This window comes from Pseudochaenichthys georgianus, chromosome 4 (assembly GCF_902827115.2).
Source record: "Pseudochaenichthys georgianus chromosome 4, fPseGeo1.2, whole genome shotgun sequence".
NCBI lineage: Eukaryota > Metazoa > Chordata > Actinopteri > Perciformes > Channichthyidae > Pseudochaenichthys > Pseudochaenichthys georgianus.
The window spans coordinates 27525530-27550025 of NC_047506.1; the positions used below are offsets into that span (position 1 = coordinate 27525530).

A 24496-nucleotide genomic window follows, 5' to 3' on the forward strand; every position below is an offset into this window, starting at 1 on the left:
ACGTGGTGTCTTTGACTTTGATAGCTAGCTTGGGTTCCTATGCTAGCACTCTTCAGTCTGCTAGCTAGTTGTTGTCTTCTTGCTAGTTAGCTTTATTTTGTGGAAACCTTCAGTCTGCTGGATAGCTACTGCTTTGTTTTCGTTATGCTAACACTAGCTTCTTTGGCTAGATAGCGCCGAAATATTGTCTGTGTTACTCACGTGATCAGACCACGTTAGCTCCGCTAGCTTTGCTAGCCTCGGGCCTTCTCTTTCCGCCGACCGTTGCGACCACGGGGTTTCCTTATCGTCCGGTTGTCAGCTCGACTCGCGGACCGGCGCTCCTCGGTGCTTTGCGAGTTCCGGTAGTTTCGTTAGCTACTCTCCGCTAGCTTCGACGGTCCTTGCTAGCTTTGCTAGCCTCGGGCCTTCACTTCCCGCCGCTCGTTGCGACCACGGGCTTTCCTGCTCGTTCGGTCGTGAGCTCCGGTAGCTTCGCTAGCTCCTCTAGCTTCGACGGTCCTTGCTAGCTTTGACGGTCCTTGCTAGCTTTGCTAGCCTCGGGCCTTCACTTCCCGCCGCTCGTTGCGACCACGGGCTTTCCTGCTCGTTCGGTCGTGAGCTCCGGTAGCTTCGCTAGCTCCTCTAGCTTCGACGGTCCTTGCTAGCTTTGACGGTCCTTGCTAGCTTTGCTAGCCTCGGGCCTTCACTTCCCGCCGCTCGTTGCGACCACAGGCTTTCCTGCTCGTTCGGTCGTGAGCTCCGGTAGCTTCGTTCGCTCCTCTAGCTGTGTCTCGCCATCGGTTGAAAACTTTATCCCTCCCGATGCGTTAGTTAACAACTGTACTGTCTATCTCCCGACAGTATGGGTGGAATCAAAATGGACGGAAACAACTCCTAGTTTTGATTATTTAATCAAAATCCAAATAGGTTGTTAACCTTAGAAGAAAAAGGACAACAACAATACACCAATTAGGATCACACATATCCCATACACATTAAATCACATTCAATATAATAATCACACTTACTAGTGGCCTCTCCTGATTCCTCAATCTCAATGACGTTAATGTATGTTTCCCCTCTATTTATACATCTCAATAAACCCCCGCGAATCTCCATCCAGATTTAAAGTCACACTCACATAAAATGAACCCCATTAATTTAACCCTCATACACCCAACACAAACCCATGAATTTACAGCACACACACAAATTATAAACATTTTAACCCTGAGCCATGCCTTTCAAAACAAATGTCAATTTTTCAGAACTTGATGTGGGCCTTTTTATTATATTATATTATAGGCCTTTTTATGCAATACAGAGGAACCATCCAAACATGAATTGACTTCAGAGCTGTTTAATACATTATTTACATCATATTTGGCTTTTAGATCCTGTCAGTAGTCATATCGACAGCTCTGCATCAGCTTTCACTTCTGCTTCCTCTGACAAATGCGTCGGCTGGAGAACAGAATCAATCATTCGGAGAGGCGTCCGCCGAGCTTTTATCCTCACGTTACTTTCATTGCTGTTCAGCCTGTTCCAGGAGAGCTTGGTACATTTCAGATTTTAGAAATCGAGGATAACAGTCGTTTTCCATCAGACCATATATCAGTCTCTGTGCCCTGTCGAAGCAATTTGGCCATGGCTGGGAGAGATTTTCCCTGATGCTTTCCCTCGTCACACAGTCAATGTTTATCTGTGTTCAGAAAACAGCAACTTTTATTTCACTCATGACTTCTTTCTGTTTGGAGATCATTTTTAATACAATGTTACAGTTAACTGCATCTTCAAATAAACAAAGAAAAACGTTGTAGCACTGACAAACAAAGAAAGTGCATTATTAAATGTGACTGAAAATGTGGAGGCATGGCAGTGACAACATCATGGAAGCTCATCTAGAGTTATACAGGTCTGAGTTCATTCATGTCACTTTTCACAAAAAGCAGTACCTGTCTAGGCGCATCAACTTGGACAAACTCGGTGTAGATCCTTTTGGCAGTCGTAATTTCTGTCTGACTGGTTGTTTTCCTGTAATCCTCACAGGCCAGCCAAAATAAAAGGTTCTCCTCACTGTATTCTGTCCTCAAGAAGTCCTCAAACACCAGCTGGCCTGCTGCAGAGGAAGAGCACAAACACTATGAAACCAGGACAGTTGCATTATTACACATTCAACTGAAGATGAATACAAAATACGTTTTGAACAACCTGGGTAGTCATATTCATTATTTTCTTTTCTTTAATTACAGCTGGTCCAGATAAGCTATACAGTAATTACAACCATTAAATACTAAGGGGAACTGGTTTCCATAGCACCATAGAGGTTTTCACTAAAGCTTGGGATAACATTCATGTTCATTCATAAATGCTAACATGCATAATACCCTATCTTTACCCAAGTTCTGCACATCATAGCTATTGTATTAAACGGTGGTCATTATTTCCATTTTGTAAAAAGAAAAACATGGAGAACTTGAAGTCAGAGTTATTATCTTGTCATTAGGCCTTATGCCAAACATTTGTGTACTCTTCTCCTAAGTGTTCCAAGTGAGGCTCAATAAACTCTCGTAACTGTGCAAACTTTTCAGTTATTGCTTGTTTAAGTCAGATGAACGACAGCTGTTCATGAAGACTTGTTTGTGAGATTTCCTCATTTGCATAATTGTCGTTAACATAAAGCTTCCTGCTCCATTGGTGGCCAAGTTTCATTTGCAAACATTTCGCCAAGAGGAATGCATTGAAATCAGCAGAAAAGTACAACTGTGCGTTGGTGTGAGATGACCAGGAACATGTAAAGCATTGACAGTCAAATAAATAAAGAGGTAATTGTTTGACATGAAGTTAAATTCATTAAAATGCAACGTGGTCAAGTTAGGACGTGATAGTCATGCATATATCAGATCAGAAAATGTTCTAGTGCAACAGACGCTGGTACATTGAGAGCCTGAGGCAGCTGTCAGAGAAATGTCTAACATCTACTGAACTGTACAAGTTGCTGTGCTGAAATATGCCAGCAGAAATGATAACATCTACGAGACGTCTGGCAAACCGTGAGGACGATGACCTGGTGAGCAGAATATTGCTTTGCATTGCTTGTTGCATATTTTATTGTAGTTCATTTTGGTGTCAGAAGTGAGTTCCACATTTGTTGAAAATAAAGAATTATGTTACATTGGACAAACCATGTTTTGTTTTAACATTCAAGTAGAACCACATTAATAATGTCCGGGTAGAATTTACAATTATTCTTGAAAATAAAACTTTGTGTGGCAAAAAACTCTTTCTTAAAGGTGGGGTAGGTACGTTTGAGAAACCGGCTCGAGATACACTTTTTGTTATATTCCATGGAATTCTCTTAACATCCCGATAGCAATGAATATCTTAAGTGCTTTGACAAAAAATCCATAAAAAAACGTCATCTGTGGAAGCCGTAATACTGTAAAAAGCACGACCAATCATTTTAGCCAGCCCGGCTAAAATAACTGGATGGCCTACCTGCCTGTCAGCCTTCCATCTGTGCACAAACTTATCTCGTGCCCTCATTGGTCATGTGCGCGTTCGTGTGTGTTGGAGGAGGGGCTGTAAGGAAGTGGCAGATTTTCAAGTTCTAGCGCACTCGAGCTGGTTTCTCCAAAATTACCTACCCCACCTTTAATAGATTTGTGTGACCTCACATATAAAATGCAATGACACTTCAAAGTCTATCAGCAAATGGAACTGAGTCAGGTAATCATGTAACACCTGTATCATTATTCATCAATGATGAAGACCATAACATGTGGCTGAAAGATTAAAAAAAGTTGAGTTATCAGACAAACTGATCCAAGAGCTTAAAGAAAATCCATGCTCAACACTTGTATTCAACTAATATATAATATTTTTTTTTTAACATTTTGCCTCCTCTCTGTAAGATTCCTGGCTTTGTTCTTGTTTCCAGAAAACCTTGATTACTGAAAACTGTCTTTTTCATGTTCTTCTCACCGCAGAAATACAACTACACATGGGAGCATAGAGGAGGTCAAATCAGGTGAAAATAGATGTGAACTAAACTAAATGTATGTTTTAGGAGAAAGTCTTAGCTTAAGGTTGAGCCATTCTCTCGTCACAACGTTATCCTTGTTAGCTCCATGAAGTCGGTAGAGAAAACAGACGGTACAGCAAACTGCCATATATTGTGATGGATGTCTGGAGGCGCTTTTAAATTCAAAACCGAACCCTGCATCCCTAAGTGCACTGCCTCTGCATCATATAATTGCGCACACATATTTTTCTTTTTATCATCAATTGTGTCATTTTTTACGGGAGTTTTCATTGAGACGTGATTTTAACGCAGGTGTAAAATACTTAGCATGTCTTCTGGGAGCACAAACAAACAGCTAACTGGGATCACCAGTGTTATACACACACAACTGCTTTACATAAATCCCTCCTGGTTCTCTGACAGTAATTGACGGGAAACAAAATATGTCCAGGGGCCGCTTGTTTCCATCTATAAATCACTCCTGGCCCAGATCTGAGCTTTCAATCATAACACAGTCCATTCTTTACAATAACTCGAGATGTAAAGGTATATGAATGCCATCAATTTGCAACTGCCATGCTATTTATTTCTTTATACTGTTTACCAATTTGTCATATGTGTCGCTGCGTTTCTTCTAAAGGGAAATGGAGCAACTACGAAGGAAGGAAAAATGTATCTTCAGAAGGACAGTTCATCTTCACGCAGGAGACAACAGGCTGAGATATTACAGATCAGCTGAATTCATTTCAGGAAAGTAATGAGAGAGGAGAGACGGCAGAGAGAGAAATAACCCATCTACCCCTTTAGTCATTCTCAAATAGAGGCCGGGAATGTGGACAGGTGAAAGCCATCAGTGAGTGCCAGCTTTATAAATGAATAAGAGCTGGCTGGAATCACCCTATCTACCCTGCCGGCTCAGATTAGGTCTCTTATCTCTGCCAGTGTCCTTCTCCTTAAATATATCTCCAATTGGATTTGATGAACTTGAAGGCAGAATATATCCTCGATCCTCTGAAAGAAGCCCCAGGGCAATTGAAGATGATACGTGGCGTTGAGCAGCGGAGTTTTGCGAGTGGTGAAAAGAGGATGGAGAATTGAGAGCGACATTTTGACATAAGAATGAGAGCAATACATTCACAAGTGAGCTTACTTTTACACTCCAGGAGTTGGTCGAGTGACTCTCCCCATGCCACAATATCATCAACAGGAGCCCTGCAGAGGAAAAATGTCATACCATGTATATCTTGTCAAACACACAAGACAGAGGTGCATCCCTGTCAGCGAGTCATTATATCATCCAAAGTGTTGCTCTTTTCAGAATAAGTGATGAGTAGTCAATGAGATGTCGTAAACTGTAACTGTTGTAGTGTATTGTCATTTTTATGAACCTATTAATTCATCGAAAAAAAGTAAGGACAACCATCATATTTCTAATCCTATAGGAAAAAATAAAAATAAAACTCACATTGTGGCTCCTTATTTGATTACCAGGTATCAGATAGTCAGTGTTGTTCACTTGTGGAGGGCTTTCTCCTGATCACAGTTCCTTGAAAATAGAAGATAGAAATAGCATTAAAGATGGGTTCAAAATGATGTATGGAAATCGTTAATCAATTAATCCTCAACATTAACAATAAGTGATTTGGTGACATGTAAGCAACTATTTGACAAACAGCAACAGATCAATAATTGATAAGTGTATATTTTGAGTTGTCTTGATTATTGAATCTTCTGTAAACATTGACAGGCGCACCAAACAAATCTTGGCCTAAATTGTTGCTGTCTATACCAGCACCCTATAAAAAGATGGCCCTCGTCCCCAGAGGCTAATCGTTGTCAGTCAATGGTGACCAAGATCAGGAAGGTAAACATGTCAACATTATGTTTATAGTTTGTTCTGCTGCCCCTAAGTTGCCAGAAATAAACAAATGAGGCTCTAAGCAGAATACTGCCATGAAAATGTTGACCACCTTGTAGAAAATGTTGAGTCACAAATAAAAAGGAAGTATATTTTTATATAATTTACTTGACTAACTAAATAACATGTCTCAGTGCTTTATTGTTAATGTCATATAATAATCGAGGTATTATGAATATCATTATCGACACATAAGCAGCATTACATTTTGTTGTTATTTAAGGTGGAGCACATTTTCAAGAGAAGAAACGTGGACTTTAATTAAATATATTATGTGAACAGATTTCACTGTACTGTAACTGTATTAGGTTAGTTGAAAGCAATAATATCAAGTTTAAATACGTTCAACTTAATATTATTGATTTCAACTAACCAAATAGAGTTATATAAAATGTATTGAGTTAATACATTTAATTAAAGTTCATGTTTTAGATGTTTCAGTGTATTTTATATGTTAAATAGCTTAATCTGCTATCGAACATGATATTTTACAAGGTAATCATACTGTATGTTTGGTATCTGAAAAGTGATAAATGTAGTTGTCAAAAACTGCCAACATTTCTATTGAAATATAGCAGGTTGTATAATGTAGCATAAATGAAAGTTAAGAACTTCATAATTAGCAAATTAGTGAATGGTTAGTAGTTACTGTTCCATAATCAAACACAAGGCTTTAATTAAAAACTTATATTTGTTTCAATGGGCACATTATTGTCTACCTTGATGGTATATTACAATTATAGTGTTGTAATATTCTCTGGGAATCACTTGAACCACTGAGGGGATTGAGTTCACTAAAATCTTATTTCTGTTAGTTTAATTGTAGCTTGTCTGCAATAAGTCTGATTTATTTGATTATAGCAGCCGTTAACAGCCACAATATCAGTATTCCCTTGTCATTAGTTTACTTGTTCGTAAATCCTAAATTAGAAGATAATTTAACGATCCCTATGGGGAAACTGGGTTATTGCAGCAGAAGCAGAGAATCAGACAAGAATAAGTCAAAGCAGTGAATGTAGTACAAGGAATTACAGCAAGTGAACATGCTGTCGTGCAGCAAATAAATAAAGAACTAACATCTGCACTGACAGACTTGAAGGCTGAAGTGGATGTGCAAGAGCTGCTCTCATAATCTGAGATGTGGATGGGATAAGATGTAAAGAATATGTCATATTCACATCAGAGCCCAGATACAACAGCTTCTATATTTAGAGAGCAATGGATAAGTAGTTTAAACCAGTCCATGTTATGCTCACCACATGGTAGGAGTTGCTAAAGAATGAACTTATTTTATGTCAGATAAATCATGGAGTGATACAAGTCGTAGAGACATGAATACTTATCTCTACTGCCAAGCCAAAGCTAGCAGTTAGCACTTAGCATCACTCAACAAGAAAGTAAGTGTGTTACAGTATAGTCATTTCGTGACTATAACACGAAATGCCGTGAGAGTGGGTTGTGCTGTGACAGGTGTCCAACTAACTAAGAATTACTGACTAGAGCTGACGTCTTAACGATATATATATATTAATGCTGTCAAAATTATCGCGTTAACGGCGGTAATTAATTTTTTGAATTAATTGCGTTAAAATATTTAACGCATTTAACGCATGTGCAGAATGGCCCGCCCCATACATCCCACCAGTGGCAGGGTATGGCTGGGGAAGGCTACACCCATACCAAGAAATGGCTTAGCCCCACCATGAAAAATGATGTTAAAGTAAGCAAAATAAAGTCCGCCAACTCGCGCCGAGAATTGCACAGACAGCAGTTAGTAAGATTGATTTCAGTAGCCACTTGTTTGGAAATACCGAAGACCAGAAACGGTTTTGAAAACTTTTGTCACGGAGTGATCGTCTTCTTAATAGAACATCTTTGATAATCAGAATCAAGATAACGGCGTGGTGTTGTTGCAGGAAGTCCCCACGGAGAATACTTTTGCTGTAGTACAGGGGTGCACATAACTGGTACGCAGGTTATGTGCGTAATCTGAAATGCGTACCATCACTTGTGTCACAAAGCGCATTTGCGTACCGACGTACTTGTGAAGCTTTTCCAGAAGGCGGTTAGATCACCGGACGACAGAGTCGGTCTCCGTGTGCACAGACAGGGCTGCTGTTAACGTCGGTCTGTACAACGGAATTGTGCCAAAACTACGCCAACCGGCTGCGGAGGGAGACTCCCCCCCTTCACTGGAGAACTGCACTAAAACAGCTGATCACAACGTTCACAGTTTGTGGTCACGAAGTACTCCACTAGCCCCCCCGTCGACTTTCCTGAAGTACTCCCCCGTTGATAGAAATCAACACGTAATGAATTAAGACCCCGGCCCACGGTTTGATGATTGATAGGTGTGTGGGCTATCTTTAATTTTGACACACAGAAAAATGTTATAATAAACATACATGTATGTGAAATGGATATATCCGCCTTCTTTCATTTATCTTTCCATTCCCACAACAATATACGTAAATAAATGGCATATTTTGGACATAGTTCGAATGGTGATTAATCGTGATTAATTAATTTTTAAGCTGTGATTAATCTGATTACAATCGTAAATAACGCGTTAACGCAAAAAAATAACGCCACTAATTATTTTAACGCGATTAACGCATGTGTATTTTTTTTCTCGGCCGCCCCGTAGTTTCAGAGCGCATCGAGTTTAAAATACCATCTAAAAGCTGATGCTGACAGCCCCGCTCCTGCCGCCCGCTTGTGGCAGACCACACTTCCACGCTCACCGGCAGGCACCGACTGGCTATTGGGAGGACCGGGAGGGTGTGTGTATGTGTGGCTGAGCGAGTGAGAGAGAGACCTTACGTGCATTGTTGTTGTTAGCATCTGGTGCTAGCTAGCTGCGCTAACGGATATAAGGAGCTGTTTAAATGAAAACAGAGGAGCGACATTTCGCCACAACTGCGCCAAGCACTTGACTTTATGCAGGAAGCCAGACAGTGTGACATTGTAGGAGAAGTCAGCACACTCAGCACGGATAGTGCGCAACATGATTGCAGCATCCAGGCCAACACATCCTCACTCCCAGGTCGGCCTATGTTGACGTTATGTCAAGTCCCCTGTGTCGGCTTTTTCCAACGCAAGGGGGGGGCCCTTAGCGTACATTTTCAACTTTCCGGGATGTCCATAGGCTTCTATATAGCTCCCTAAACGTATGTTGTAGACAAATTGAGATCGCGAGCAAATGCTACCCGCAGATCCATTCTCACAGCGTTTATCAACTTTTTTCTTACTCAATATCAAGCCACACTTATTGTTTTTACTTCTTTATTTTAATTGAATAATGTAGGACTTTTGTTGCCGTCAGTTCTGCGGCGGGATTTGACACTCATGGAAGCACGGCATTCGTTTGTGTCGACTGCCCTTAAAGGCAATGTGAGCGTCCATTCTCATTGGATAACGGAGAATTGTACACCCGGAAGTAAGTATTCCCCTTACTGTCGATTGATTTTTCCGTGATATCTGCACTACTCATCGACTAAAAAACACCAGATTATCCTTGTTAATTACACAACATTGATTGGTTTAAATTGTGTGCAATGCTTTTGTATTTTTCCCCTTCGATTCAGAGGAACACATATTTTTTCGGAGTAAAGGATGGCAGAAGACACTACACTACCCAGAATCCCCAGCTATCGTTTGGACTACACCATGTGCTCTGTTTGACAAACCCCGTGATAGTCCTCAAGCTCTGTGATTGGAGAGTCTACTCCGAGGGTTACGCCGATTCTCGAACAGCACTTGAAATGGGATGGAACCACGACAGACTGTCCAAACTGAATTTGAACGGGTCCACCGTGTTTATTTGTAAATCATTTAGTATAATCACACAAATTCTGTGTTTTATATTTAACAATTCTGTGTTCTTTATTTATTGATTGTTCAATACCTGACAAGGCCGGAGATGACATATCTACATACATCTTATAAGAGTATAATACATTATGTATAATATCAGTTAAAAATAAGTGCTTCAACATAGTTAACATTGCTGGAGGTATGCACAAATATTGATAGATGTCTTGTAATGCACTGTTGAGGAACCTGCGACCCAAGTTTTTCATTCAATGCAGAACTACACCATAGTTGTGTAGGCCTATATGATATGTCAATAAACCTTAGAAAATCTTGAAATCTTGAAAGGGATGTGCAAAATAGTCATTATATACAGTCTTTAATTAACTATTAGTAGAGAATAACGAGTAATGCATAAACTTTATAGGGATCCTATTAATATCTAATAATAAAAATAATGAAATTCAATAACATGCTTTAACCACTAGGTGTCCCTTTATATCAACTGTGCACCTTTATGGTGTAAATACAGCCTATCTACCAATTGGATCAAATATAAAAGTCAGCCGAATTAGTCTTGATACTGCAAGGAGACGTATTGTGTGAAAAGAAATGTAAGATGTTGTTTAATGGCTGATATATTTATGATCCACGTCACGTTTCCAGTTCCTCATGTTTGTCTAGAAGTCTTCTCATCAGGGCTCTATAAATACAGAACTACGGCAGATATGTAATATTTAATGCAGCCGAACCGTGTATTATAATGCCGTTATGTGATGACTTTCAAAGAGAAAAGCAAGCACACTCGGAATAAAGTATTCTTTTATTGTTTTTAAATGTTTTCGGTCTGTTTCCGGTATTTGTTAATGACGATGTGTTGTGAGATGTGAGACTGGAATTGCACAGGGGAAAATAACGTATCTTTAGATGCGGATTTTGTTAAACTAATACGTTTGCGCTGTGGACCAACACTATACAGTGACGGGGAAGGGGGTAGCAATAAAGATAACACCATTAAACAGTTACACAACATAACATAAATAATATCGATAGCAGCGTCCCTAGCTAGGGTTGCCAACTTCCAGAAATGGAGAAACGGGACCCATGTATGTGTCCCCCGCGCACGTGCATGCGAAGATTTTCGGGTTTCTGGCGGATTTCTGAAAACTATGCATACCTATAACACAATACAAACACAATGGTCTTACACCTGCATTAGGCTACTACATCACATTGTACATCAGCATGTTCAAATCGGATAGGTGGGCACTAGGGACATCTGGGCACCTCGATGTACAATTGGCTATTTTGTTAAAAAATAAAATATTTCAAAAATGGTATTAAGTAATGCAAAGTAGGCCTATACATGATGTGAACATGCACGGTACATCATTATTAGACTTAATGCTATCCTTCAACCAACCATTTTCCCAGCAATCAGCTGACTGACTCTCTCTCACACACACACACACACACACACACACACACACAGCATTGTGCATGCCCTGTCAACTGAGCGGTCCTAGCGCCCTTCGCATACAGCACAGAAACACACAGGCACGCAGCCAGACACACTGCATTGCGCGCAAACAGAAAAATATTTTTTATTTTCCCTTTACACGGGAGTCCGGGACAAACAAAGTCCCGTACGGGACACGCCCCTTTTGGCTCAAATACGGGGCGTCCCGGCTAATACGGGGCGTCCCGGCTAATACGGGGCGTCCCGGCTAATACGGGACGGTTGGCAACCCTATCCCTAGCAACCACCTTGGTAACAATGAAAACGTGCTATGGACCCAATTTCCTGAAGTAATCTTCGTAATAACTAGCAAACTAAAGATCATGTACATCCACTGCACACATAATCTGAAATGACAACTCATATTTCTCGCATCAAATGACATCAAAACGCATTTTAATGGCCAAACTAACTTTAAAATAGGCATTTTCCACCGAGAATAAAACGAAGTTCGGCCATGTTTTTTTTTTCTGCAGGGAGAAATTTGAAGATCACGTGATGTCAAACAGAGCACATGGTGTAGTCCAAACGATAGCTGGGAATTCTGGGTAGTGGAGTGTCTTCTGCCATCCTTTACTCCGAAAAAATATTTGTTTCTCCGAATCGAAGGGGAAAAATACAAAAGCATTGCACACAATTTAAACCTATGAATGTTGTGTAATTAACAAGGATAATCTGGTGTTTTTTAGTCGATGAGTAGTGCAGATATCACTGTAAAATCAATCGACAGTAAGGAGAATACTTACTTCCGGGTGTACAATTCTCCGTTATCCAATGAGAATGGACGCTCACATTGCCTTTAAGGGCAGCCGACACAAACAAATGCCGTGCTTCCATGAGCGTCAAATCCCGCCGCAGAACTGACGGAAACAAAAGTCCTACATTATTCAATTAAAATAAAGAAGTAAAAACAATAAGTGTGGCTTGATATTGAGTAAGAAAAAGGTTGATAAACCCTGTGAGAATGGATCTGCGGGTAGCATTCGCTCGCGATCTCAATTTGTCTACAACATACGTTTAGGGAGCTATATAGAAGCCTATGGACATCCCGGAAAGTTGAAAATGTACGCTAAGGGCCCCCCCCTTGCGTTGGAAAAAGCCGACACAGGGGACTTGACATAACATCAACATATGCCGACCTGGGAGTGAGGATGTGTTGGCCTGTCAGCTCCCGTTCGAGCATATGCCTTGAGTTGCACATAGCTCCAACACACACACACACACACACACACACACACACACACACACACACACACACACACACACACACACACACACACACACACACACACACACACACACACACACACACACACACACACACACACACACACACACACACACACACACACACACACACACACACACACACACACACACACACACAATTTGTATTCTATTATTGAATGAGAGAGGTTCCAGGTTGAATTGAGGCGAATATTTGTAATGTTTAGAGGTTGTTGTGTTTAATATTCATGAGAATATTTGTCATTGTTCAAATGATAATAAACATTAGCATAAAGCATATTTGTCCACTCATATGTTGATAAGAGTATTACAAACTTGAAAAATATTCCTCTAAGGTACATTTAGAACAGATAAAAAATGTGCGATTAATTTGCGATTAATCGCGATTAACTATGACAGCGACTGACAGCCCTAATATATATATCTTGACAGAGTTTACAGAGATACAGTGACAGTTACTTTCCCATCAGAGTCTGTCTTATTCTGTTGCTCATTCAGTGGGGTTTGTCTGGGAAAAAGGTGTTTGGAAATGTCTTTAAAAGATCAAGTTAAGCAGTAAGCCTTACTGACAAGCCACTGTCTCTAGCTTTGTGTGTGTGTGTGTGTGTGTGTGTGTGTGTGTGTGTGTGTGTGTGTGTGTGTGTGTGTGTGTGTGTGTGTGTGTGTGTGTGTGTGTGTGTGTGTGTGTGTGTGTGTGTGTGTGTGTGTGTGTGTGTGTGTGTGTGTGTGTGTGTGTGTGTTTGCAAATCAATATGGTCCATGTGGTTAATGTTATAAAACAGTTTTTTAAATGTGGCTTTTAACAGTAGCAGAACAATGCCGCGAATGGGGGCTGTTCATGAGAGCCCTGCACCAGTTACAAATGACTAGCAAAGCATACATTGCTATGATTTCAATAGATGAATATGTAATTGGTACAATTTAAAAACATGAATATGCAAAACGCAAAACAAATTGCATGTCTGTAGGTGCAGGCTTCACACTGACCTTTTTCTTTTTCCAACCGAGCAACATTTTAAATATTGTTCAAAGCTAAATAAGCCTCGTTCTTAATGTTTCTAGATCCTTGATTTTGATGTCTAATGCTACATTCCAAACAACTTGCAAGGAAGCAAAAGAACACCATTCAATGTCAAAGTTCTTACTTGTCATCTATGTACGGTGGCCCTGAAGTGCAAGACACCACAGCATTTCACAAAACACAACAGCATTTCACAAAACACAACAACATTTCACAAAACGCCACAGCATTTCAGAAAACACAACAGCATTTCACAAAACACAATAGCATTTCACAAAACACAATAGCATTTCACAAAACACAACAGCATTTCACAAAACGCCACAGCATTTCACAAAACACCACAGCATTTCACATTGGAGGGAAAGGGTATTCCTTTAGGGAGAACACTTCTTGTTTGGACAGAGCCAGCCAGAGAAGCACTGCTGTGATTGGTTGTTTTTACTGCCAGTCAAGAAATTACGCTTCGTGATTGGTCAACGCCCGACAGCGCAATATGTCCCCAACCGGTCCCAACACATCAGACGTTAGCACACACTCAGAGCTCACAGCTCCTCATATCTGTTCAGAAACTGGACACAAGTTAAACATGTACAAACCACAGACTGTCTGTGTCATGGCGAATACAGTCGCTGCTTTATTCTGTATGACGTTGTTGTTAGTTTAGCCTGATGGATCCGATTCCATTCAGAAAACACGCATTTTAAAAGCTTTTCGCCTGCCGTCTTGTCTGCAGAATTGTCAAAGCGTTAATTCATGGTTTTTACTAACCGTTATTAGTATGTTGTTGCTTCGCCATCACTTTGAAACATGTATTACAATTAAATCACGGTCAAATATGTTCATTTTGTTGTAGTTGGTATCTCCCATAGGATTTACATGGAGATACGCCCCGCCCCCTCTCCAGCGCGTCTTGTTTGAATGACAGGAGCAAACACAGCTGACAGCCGCGGTGAAACTCGAGTGATTAGAGCGATGCGAATATTGAGTAGTCTACCATAGTATTTACATGGAGATAAGTCCCTTAAAAACCATGAATTAATAAAGCATTAATTCTGTGTTTACTCCTGTCATTCAAACAAGACGCTGGAGAGGGGACGGGGCGTATCTCCATGTAAATCGGAATCGGATCGATCTGGCTAAACTAACCTGTAGCTGATCCGTCCACGCTCACAACAACGTCATACATCCATAAATAAAGCAGCGACTGTATTCCCCATGACATAGACAGTCTGTGTTTTGTATATGATTAACTTTTGTCCAGTTTCTGAACAGATATGAGGAGCTGTGAGCTCTGAGTGTGTGCTAACAGCTAACGGCTGATGTGTTGGGCCAATCACGAAGTGTCATTTCTTGACTGGCAGCAAAAACAACCAATCACAGCAGTGCTTCTCTCGCTGGCTCTGTCCAATCACAAACAAGAAGTGTTCTCCCTAAGGAATACCCTTTCCGTCCAATGTGAAATGCTGTGGTGTTTTCTGTAATGCTGTGGTGTTTTGTGAAATGCTGTGGTGTTTTCTGAAATGCTGTTGTGTTTTGTGAAATGCTGTTGTGTTTTGTGAAATGCTGTGGTTTCTTGCACTTCAGGGCCACCGTATTTGGGCAAATACATCCGTCCCACCGTATATGGGCAAATACATCCGTCCCCGACTTCATGACAAAGCAGTTCTCAGACATCATACACCAGAAAGAGAGAAAGCAAACGTTTGAAATGATAAACCATCAAATAAAAGGCAATTGAAAGTGAATTTCTCTGTACATTTACTAAAGTCATAAACACAACCATATACCAAATAATTTTGGCAAAGGTAAAAAGATTATCTTCACAAAAGTTATACGGGAAAAACGTTGAAATGACAAATAAAACTTGTGGAGGCTGAGATGCTGGGAGTTCAATTGAGTTTACACTTGTCAAAGACTGCTCGGTTTGTCACAGTCGGGCGTGGTATTTTAGATTCTGACCTCCAAGTTGTCTAGAATGCAGCATTAGCTCAGTTGCCCTAGTACTGTCCTCCTTAATGGCTGAATTCCTTTAAGGTGTGGCGTTAGCTTTGTTTAGACCCTTTATTTTGCCTCAAAGTTGTTCATCCAGCAAAGTTGTATGAACATGCCATAGAGTTTTGTCAGCTTTAACAGTGTAGCTGTGAGCTGAGAGATGTGTTATCAAAAAGTCCCTCAGAAGTAAGGGACAAGGCATCAGAGAAAAGGCTATATCCCAATGTAGCAATGTTTTTTTGTTGGATTGCTGTCACGGTCGAGTGAAGGAAGCAGGACCCAAATGCAGATAACTTAAGAGAAACCCTTTATTATAAAGATAATGCAGAGATACGGAACACTCACCGGTGAACTCCGTCACCAACAAACAATGACCCAACACTGAACACAGACAGAGACAAGACTAAATACAAGAAGGGGTAATCATGACAACGAGAAACAGCCAGGCAAGGGAGGAGAAACACAAGGACAACAGGTGAACACAATCGGGTAATCAGGGAGGGAAACAGACAGAAAGCAGACAGGCAGGAAACGGGGGTGAACACTTAACACAATAAGACAGGAAACCCAAAGACAAGAAAAACACCAACACAGACAAAACTACAAACGTGACCTAACATGTGCATTGTGACAGAACCCCCCCCTCAAGGGACGGATTCCAGACGTCCCAAAAAAAAAAAAAAAGTCCAAAACCCCAAGCAGGGTGGGCGGAGGGGGTCCGGAGGACGGGTCTTGGGCTGACAGCCCAGGAACACAGCGGAGGACCAGGAAGGGGTCTCGGGCGGACGGCCGGGGGGCAAGGTACAGTCCAAAAAGGGGGATTCGGGCGGACTGCCCGGGGACAAGGCAGAGAACCAGGAAGGGGTCTCGGGCGGACGGCCCGGGGTCAAAACAGAGTCCAAGGTGGGGACCATGGAGGACCGAAGGCAGCGGCAGGAAGAGTCAGGGACCCGGGTCCGAGGGCGAAGGCAACGGCAGGAAGAGTCAGGGGGTCGGGCCCGAGGGCGAAGACCGCGGCTCTCAGGGGGCCGGGCACGAGGGCGAAGACCGCGGCTCTCAGGGGGCCGGGCTCGAGGGCGAAGACCGCGGCTCTCAGGGGGCCGGGCTCGAGGGCGAAGACCGCGGCTCTCAGGGGGCCGGGCTCGAGCCGGTGTCGACCAGACAGGATCAGGAGGCCGGGCAGGAAAACGCTGATGGGCCAGTTCCGGAGATCGGGCAGGACCCGGTGTCGGCCGGACAGAAACCGGAGCCGGTCGGACAGGCTTCGGCAGGATCCCCCACGGAAAAGGACCAGGAGTTGGCAGGAACCCCGGCGAGACCGGTGATGGACATGGGGCTGGCAGGGCCCCTGGTAGAACCTCCAACGGCACGGGATATAGGGTTGGCAGGACCCCCGGCAGAAGAGTCTTCTGTGGGACCTCCAACGGGACAGGAGAAAAGGTTGGCAGGACCCCCGGCAGGGGAGTAGACCGCGGGACCTCAAACGGCACAGGACACAGAGCTGGCAGGACCCCCGGCAGGGGAGTATTCTGCGGGACCTCCAACGACACAGGACACAGGGTTGGCAGGACCCCCGGCAGGGGAGTAGACGGCGGAACCTCCAACGGCACAGGACACAGGGTTGGCAGGACCCCCGGCAGGGGAGTATTCTGCGGGACCTCCAACGACACAGGACACAGGGTTGGCAGGACCCCCGGCAGGGGAGTAGACGGCGGGACCTCCAACGGCACAGGACACAGAGCTGGCAGGACCCCCGGCAGGGGAGTATTCTGCGGGACCTCCAACGGCACAGGACACAGGGTTGGCAGGACCCCCGGCAGGGGAGTAGACGGCGGGACCTCCAACAGCACAGGACACAGAGCTGGCAGGACCCCCGGCAGGGGAGTAGACGGCGGGACCTCCAACGGGACAGGAGAAAGGGTTGGCAGGACACCCGGCAGGGGAGTAGACGGCGGGACCTCCAACGACACAGGACACAGGGTTGGCAGGACCCCCGGCAGGGGAGTAGACGGCGGGACCTCCAACGGCACAGGACACAGAGCTGGCAGGACCCCCGGCAGGGGAGCAGACGGCGGGACCTCCAAGGACACAGGACACAGGGTTGGCAGGACCCCCGGCAGGGGAGTAGACGGCGGGACCTCCCACGGCACAGGACACAGGGTTGGCAGGACCCCCGGCAGGAGAGTCTTCTGCGGGACCTCCAACGGGACAGGACATAGGGTTGGCAGGACCCCCGGCAGGGGAGTAGACGGCGGGACCTCCAACGGCACAGGACACAGGGTTGGCAGGACCCCCAGCGGAACCTCCAACAACACTTGCGTAGGGGCTTGAATCGGGAATGGAGAGGGAACTCGAGCGGAGACTTGAGAGGGGACTCGAGAGGAGACTTGAGAGGGGACTCGAGAGGAGACTGGAGAGGGGACTCCAGAGGGGACTAGAGAAGGGAACACGAGAGGGGACTTGAGAGGGGAACTAGAGAGGGGACTCGAGGAGGGACTAGAGGAGGGCCTGAAGGAGGGAACTCGAGAGGGGACTCGAGGGGGAACTGGAGAGGGAACTGGAGAGGGAACTTGAGATGGAAACAGAGAGGGGACTCGAACAGAGACTAAAGAGGGGACTAGAGGAGAGACTAGAGGAGGGACTAGATGAGTAACTAGAGAAGGGAACTCGAGAGGGAACTCGAGAGGGAAACTAGAGAGGGGACTCGAGGAGGGACTAGAGGAGGGACTAAAGGAGGGACTAAAGGAGGGAACTCGAGAGGGAACTGGAGATGGAAACAGAGAGGGGACTCGAGAAGGGACTACAGAGGGGACTAGAGGAGAGACTAGAGGAGGGACTAGAGGAGTAACTAGAGAAGGGAACTCGAGAGGGGAACTAGAGAGGGGACTCGAGGAGGGACTAGAGGAGGGCCTAAAGGAGGGAACTCGAGGGGGAACTGGAGATGGAAACAGAGAGGGGACTCGAACAGAGACTAAAGAGGGGACTAGAGGAGAGACTAGAGGAGGGACTAGATGAGTAACTAGAGAAGGGAACTCGAGAGGGAAACCAAAGAGGGGACTCGAGGAGGAACCAGAGGAGGGCACCCGAGATGGGACTGTGGCAGCTGGGATCGGGACCATGGCTGCTGGGGCCAGAACTGGGGCTGAAACCATGGCTGCAGGGACCGGAATTGAAGCCAGAATCATGGCTGTTGAAGCCAGAATCCTGTCTATAAGATCCAGCTCTGAAGTCGGAAACATGACTGTATAGGGCGCTCTTGGAGCCGGGACCATGGCCGCGGGAGCCTGTACTGGGGCTGGAACCATGGCTGCTGGGGCCCGTACTGGGACTGGAACCATGGCTGCTGGGGCCCGTACTGGAACTGGAACCATGGCTGCTGGGGCCCGTACTGGGACTGGAACCATGGCCGCTGGGGCACGTACTGGGACTGGAACCATGGCCGCTGGGGCACGTACTGGGACTGGAACCATGGCTGCTGGGGCACGTACTGGGACTGGAACCATGGCTGCTGGGGCCCGTGCTCCTTGTCTGGCCTTGCGACAACTCCTCTTAGCAGCCGCCTGAATACTCCGTGGGCCTCCATAAGCCTGACGAGTTCCAGCACATGACTCCAGAACAGGAGCAGGAACTGGGACAGAAGCATGGGTTGACCCCAGACGGACCACTCCGAGACGTCTGTACTCAGCAGGCTGGAAATCACACCTCCAGAGGAAGTCCAACATCCAGTCAGGTAAGAATTCCACCAAGTCGGGCTTCTCCATCGCCAACCGGTGCGCCTCTACCAGGGCGGCCTCCTTCAGCCGAACACTGGACGCTTCCTTCCACCAATCGTGGCAACATTCCAAAGGAAAAGAAAAATGTTGCAGCTCCACCTCAAAAGGATCGTCTGCTGGGTCCATTTCTGGTTGGGTCATTCTGTCACGGTCGAGTGAAGGAAGCAGGACCCAAATGCAGATAACTTAAGAGAAACCCTTTATTATAAAGATAATGCAGAGATACGGAACACTCACCGGTGAACTCCGTCACCAACAAACAATGACCCAACACTGAACACAGACAGAGACAAGACTAAATACAAGAAGGGGTAATCATGACAACGAGAAACAGCCGGGCAGGGGAGGAGAAACACAAGGACAACAGGTGAACACAATCGGGTAATCAGGGAGGGAAACAGACAGAAAGCAGACAGGCAGGAAACGGGGGTGAACACTTAACACAATAAGACAGGAAACCCAAAGACAAGAAAAACACCAACACAGACAAAACTACAAACGTGACCTAACATGTGCATTGTGACAATTGCATCACATAGAGCAGAGAGCACATCCAGCTAAAATAATTCTCCCTCATCTTTGGACCTTTTTCATGTTTTCTAAGGGAGGAAAGAAGAGAGCTGGGGGCATGTGAGAAACACGGAGCAATACAGAAACACAGCAACTTTAAATAAAACCACACAGATCACAAGAGCCCCATCGGAAACACTTGCTCACAAACTCGCAGACAAGAGAGAACCATCCACAAAACGCATCCAAGTTTTATTTTAGCAATATTTCGCCTGGGCAAGATCAGAGAAAGTCTGTCATTACCGAAGAAAAAGGCAGACTGGAGGGGAAGTAAAACATTCAACATGTTCAACTGTCTCTAAATACTCAGTGCCAGACAAACAGTGTGTCAAAATTCTCAAAGTTCAAAGCCAAATTGAAGCTCATACTTACAGCATGTGTTTTCTCTGGCCAAAAGAACAGCATGTTTCGTTGATCGCGTGAAACAAAACACGATTCAACTTCTCAGGATTCTTTTCCCATGCTTGACTAACCCTACGGGTACAAGCCCATGCATGTTGAGAAGTAGCTCAGGCAGGCCTAGAGTTTACAGAAATGTCAACTTTATCTCATTACTTTTTCACCTCAAATGCCCTCCACCGTTAAAAACAAGTTTTACCTCTTCCTTCAATTGCTTTACGTGGTTGGAAGTCTTTCTTTTTTTGAACCAACGACCAAACAAACCTTGTGAAAATAAAAAAACAAAGCAAGACTTTAAGCAAATCATTTGTTTCCAATGCAAAAACAGTAGGAGCAAGGAAGGCAAGGCTGTGTCTTACCCTGCCCTGATAATACAGCCTGTAGATTTGTAAGCATAGCATCAGGATTTGGACTACTAAAGATAATCATGTACTTGGATGTGTGAGAAGTGTGCACATCTGACAAAGAGATGTCTAAAACACTGTAAACAATAAAATAACTTTAACAACAAGAGCATTTGGAAGTGGACCTTTTCCACTGCTGTAACTGCCCTTTATTATTCAGGAATATAACAATGGTGTCAGTGTATTACTTGTAAGTTAGACCTCTACATCTATCACACATCCAGTTCTTGACAGGTATCGCAGGATTCTTCAGCATTTCATGGTTGCACAACTCACCTCTGGTTATGGCACTAGATTTCCTTAACATGTTATTGGAAACATTTCACTATAGGAATCCAGAAATGGGGACTGGAATGAGGAGACTCTTTGACCCAGATCACACAAAACCCCCATGACAATCATACTCTCCGGAGACAATTGGTGGCAGGAAGAAGCAGATGCTCAACTATCAGGCAGAGGTGGGATGCAATATCTTCATCTAACATAGAGGGAAGGGGAGAGGGATGGGGCTATGAAAATGACTGATGGGAGCACAAATGGTAGAGCTGTGATTGGGAGGGTGGGGGAGGGAGAAGAGGGACAACGCTGACAGCTGAGCGGGCCTACCTGTCCGCCTATCTCTCGTCTTCCGTCTTGATTTGCAAGTCCTCGACGGGACACTTTCCCCCGGCCGGCCTGGAAAACAAGAACAGGTGTCATAAAACTCTGCTGTGACTGGGATTTGCATCTGTAATGACCCCAATGGAAATGCAGAGTATGATGTTCGCAACAAAAACCTGTCAAACACGCTCTCAGAGGGGTATTCATCACTGACTCAGCTGCGTCCTGTCTCTTTTCCTATCACTTAGCGATGATGGAAAACAGTTTTTTTGTCTTCTAACCACAACAGCGAGTTGTTCATCTTCGCATTTTCCTGAATGTCCTCAACTTTGTGTTAATTTCTGCTGTCAGAGTCAGATGTACATGTTAAATGACTTTGAATAGATTTGCAAATCGCTGGATTTGCATTGTTGGAAAATATTTCACAACGGCTGGCTGTGAGAGGTTTTAGAAATTCAAACACATCCAGACTGAGTGACTCACACATTTGTGTTTCCCTGATACCATCACATATGTTTCATATTCATGAGCAACCATCTGCACAATTCCTTAAGTATATGTAGATCACCTGTAACAGCTACATTATTCTCTTATAGGCATACACCAACCCAGTCTCACGGCATTTCGTGTTCACCAACACGATTTTTAATCTATTGATTCGTGTTCACCAACACGATTTGCCCCTTTTTTTCGTGTTGCACAGCACGATTTTAAAAGCAATGTATTTCTACTGCCTGCAGCACGTCTTTTTCTCCGGTCGGGTCGTGGGAGACCGGAAGCTGTGTGGTTCATAAAAACATGTTCTTACTCAATATCAAGCCACAATTATTGCTTTTATTTTAAATCGTATAATTTCAGACTTTTGTTGCCGTCTGTGAGGAAAATAAATGGGGCTCAGAGCCTCAGGATACTGAAATCTGAATTTTAAATATGTTTTCCTTCTAATTTGTTATTCTTTTCAAAATAACACACTGTTATTTACTCACCAATAACACACAATTATCCTTGCTTTTATTTATTGGTTTAATTCCATAATCTCGGGATTTTTTGGTGTCCGTCAGGAACTGAATTTCAAAATAAAAATAACCGGAAACAGACGTAGGCCTATAAGGGACATTTCGAGCATCATTGCGATTGTCAACATTTCTGAGTTTAGGATGGCCGAAGACACTACACTACCCATAATCCCCAGCTATAGTTTTGTAAGGTTACGCAGAGCGTCAAACAGCTGTTTGAAATGGAACGAAACCACACCAGACTATCCAAAACTGGAATCGAACACCCCCCCAGAACTACACATGCTGGCTATTGTGTTTCGCAAAATGTCTCTACAGAACGTTTTCGTTTTTCCCACAATTAGAAGTTGCCAGTATTAAACACATTGGTGTTATCAAATGTAAAACATATAATTAATAAATGGGTGAAAATCGCTTGTGTCCATAATGCGCAGCATTAATATATACCCACATGACAGCTCATTGTTACTTTGTAATTCTACTCCACGACAATTCAGAGGTTAACCTGGTATTTTTACTCCACTGCATTTATTTGAGTTACTTTGCAGATTCTGATTAATTATGTGAAATATAAACAACCCTTAAATCAGACTTTAGTTACACCTGAGTAAAATGCAGGTAAGGTGATTGTCAAGTGCCAACAATCAGGAGAGATATTTGATAGTTGGTGCTTGAGAAGACTAAACATGTATCTGCAATTGACATGAATGGAAACAAGTAATAAAGTATATTCATTACTCGTTATTCTCTACTAATAGTTAATTAAAGACTGTATATTATGGCTATTTTGCACATCCCTTTCAAGATTTTCAAAGGTTTATTGACATATCATACACAACTACGGTGTAGTTATGCAATGCATGAAAAACTTGGGTCACAGGTTCCTCAACAGTGCATTACAAGACATCTATCAATATGTGTGTACCTCCACCATTAAACTGTCATATTCTGCACATTTCTTATTCTATCTACATACATAAGAGTATAATTAATGTGTATAATATCAGTTAAAATAAGTGCTTCAACATAGTTAACATTGCAGGAAAGCAATATATTAGACGTTAAGTACTTTGTCAGGCTTAATATTTATCTGTAGATAGATACCCCCAAAGACCTTAATCTGTTATTTAATGTATAAATAAAGGTTAATCCGTTTTTCTGTTTTGCACCTCCTCCTATTAATATCTTTGTACATCCTGCACTAAACTGTTTTATTGTAGAGATCACTTATAGTATCTTCTTGATTTTTATATTCTATATTTCTATATTTATACTTTCCCCCTATGAAAGTATGTACTCTTAATATTTTTTTAATCAAATATAACACATAAAAACAATAATTCAATAACGTGCTTTAACCACTAGGAGGTGCACACCTCACACAGCCATAATAACTTTGTATTATTAGTGTGTATGTACAACATCTGAAGATGTATAGTTTTATGCATGCTTTCACATCATTTTACAGCATATTGCTATACTATTTCAGACTCAGTATTTACATTCTTACATTCAAAGAAAATCAGTAATATCTTTAAAAACTACAGTCCTTTTCTATCAGCTGTGCACCGTTATGGTGTAAATATAACCTATCTATAGGGTTGGGTACCGAGAACCGGTTCCGGTTCGGAACCGGTTCCAACATTTCGATTCCAACGGTATCATTTAGAAATGTGAATTTCGGTTCCGCTTTTCGATTCCTGAGGAACTGTTTCTCGCAGCTCTCCGTAGCCTGCTGCATGACTGCGGCGGGGCGGGAAATGTAGCGTTGTATCTACATTTCCTACAGTGTAACCTGAGACCAGGGCCGGCCCGTCGCACTGGCATTATAAATGTTCGCCTAGGGCGCCAGATCTGTGGAGGCGCTGCGCTGACAGCTCTGGGAGAAAAAATAAATGTTTTGACCGTTGGGGCTCATCCTAATGTTCGACCTTGATGTAACAACATTCATAATTAAGTAAATGTAACACCCTTTTCACCCCGGTTACACTTTTCATTTGCCCTGGCCCCTGTACGATGGGCGCTGCAAGTGATGAAAATGGGGGATGTTGGCTTATCTGGCAACCGCAGCTCACAGCCAAAGTGCGCGTGAGCGAGGGAGAAAGGGAGGGTGCACTGGAACCGGTGCTGTTGTTATTAGCATCTGGTGCTAGCTGCTCTTACGGAAGAAGAAGATGTTTCTTCAATGATGTGGAGGGAGAGTCCTCTCCAGTC

General features: G+C 43.5%; 1 protein-coding gene across 1 annotated transcript in view; it reads right to left on the reverse strand.

Annotated features, from left to right (window-relative positions):
* Positions 1 to 1507: 1507 nt before the first annotated feature.
* LOC117445002 (regulator of G-protein signaling 8-like) overlaps positions 1508 to 24496 on the reverse strand; it is a 34594-nt gene continuing 11605 nt past the window's right edge. The window contains exons 2-3 of the mRNA XM_071203027.1: positions 1938 to 2101; positions 1508 to 1684 (exon numbers count right to left, since the gene is read on the reverse strand). Of these exons, the coding sequence (XP_071059128.1) occupies positions 1508 to 1684; positions 1938 to 2101 (341 nt within the window). The remainder of the gene's footprint in view (positions 1685 to 1937; positions 2102 to 24496) is intronic.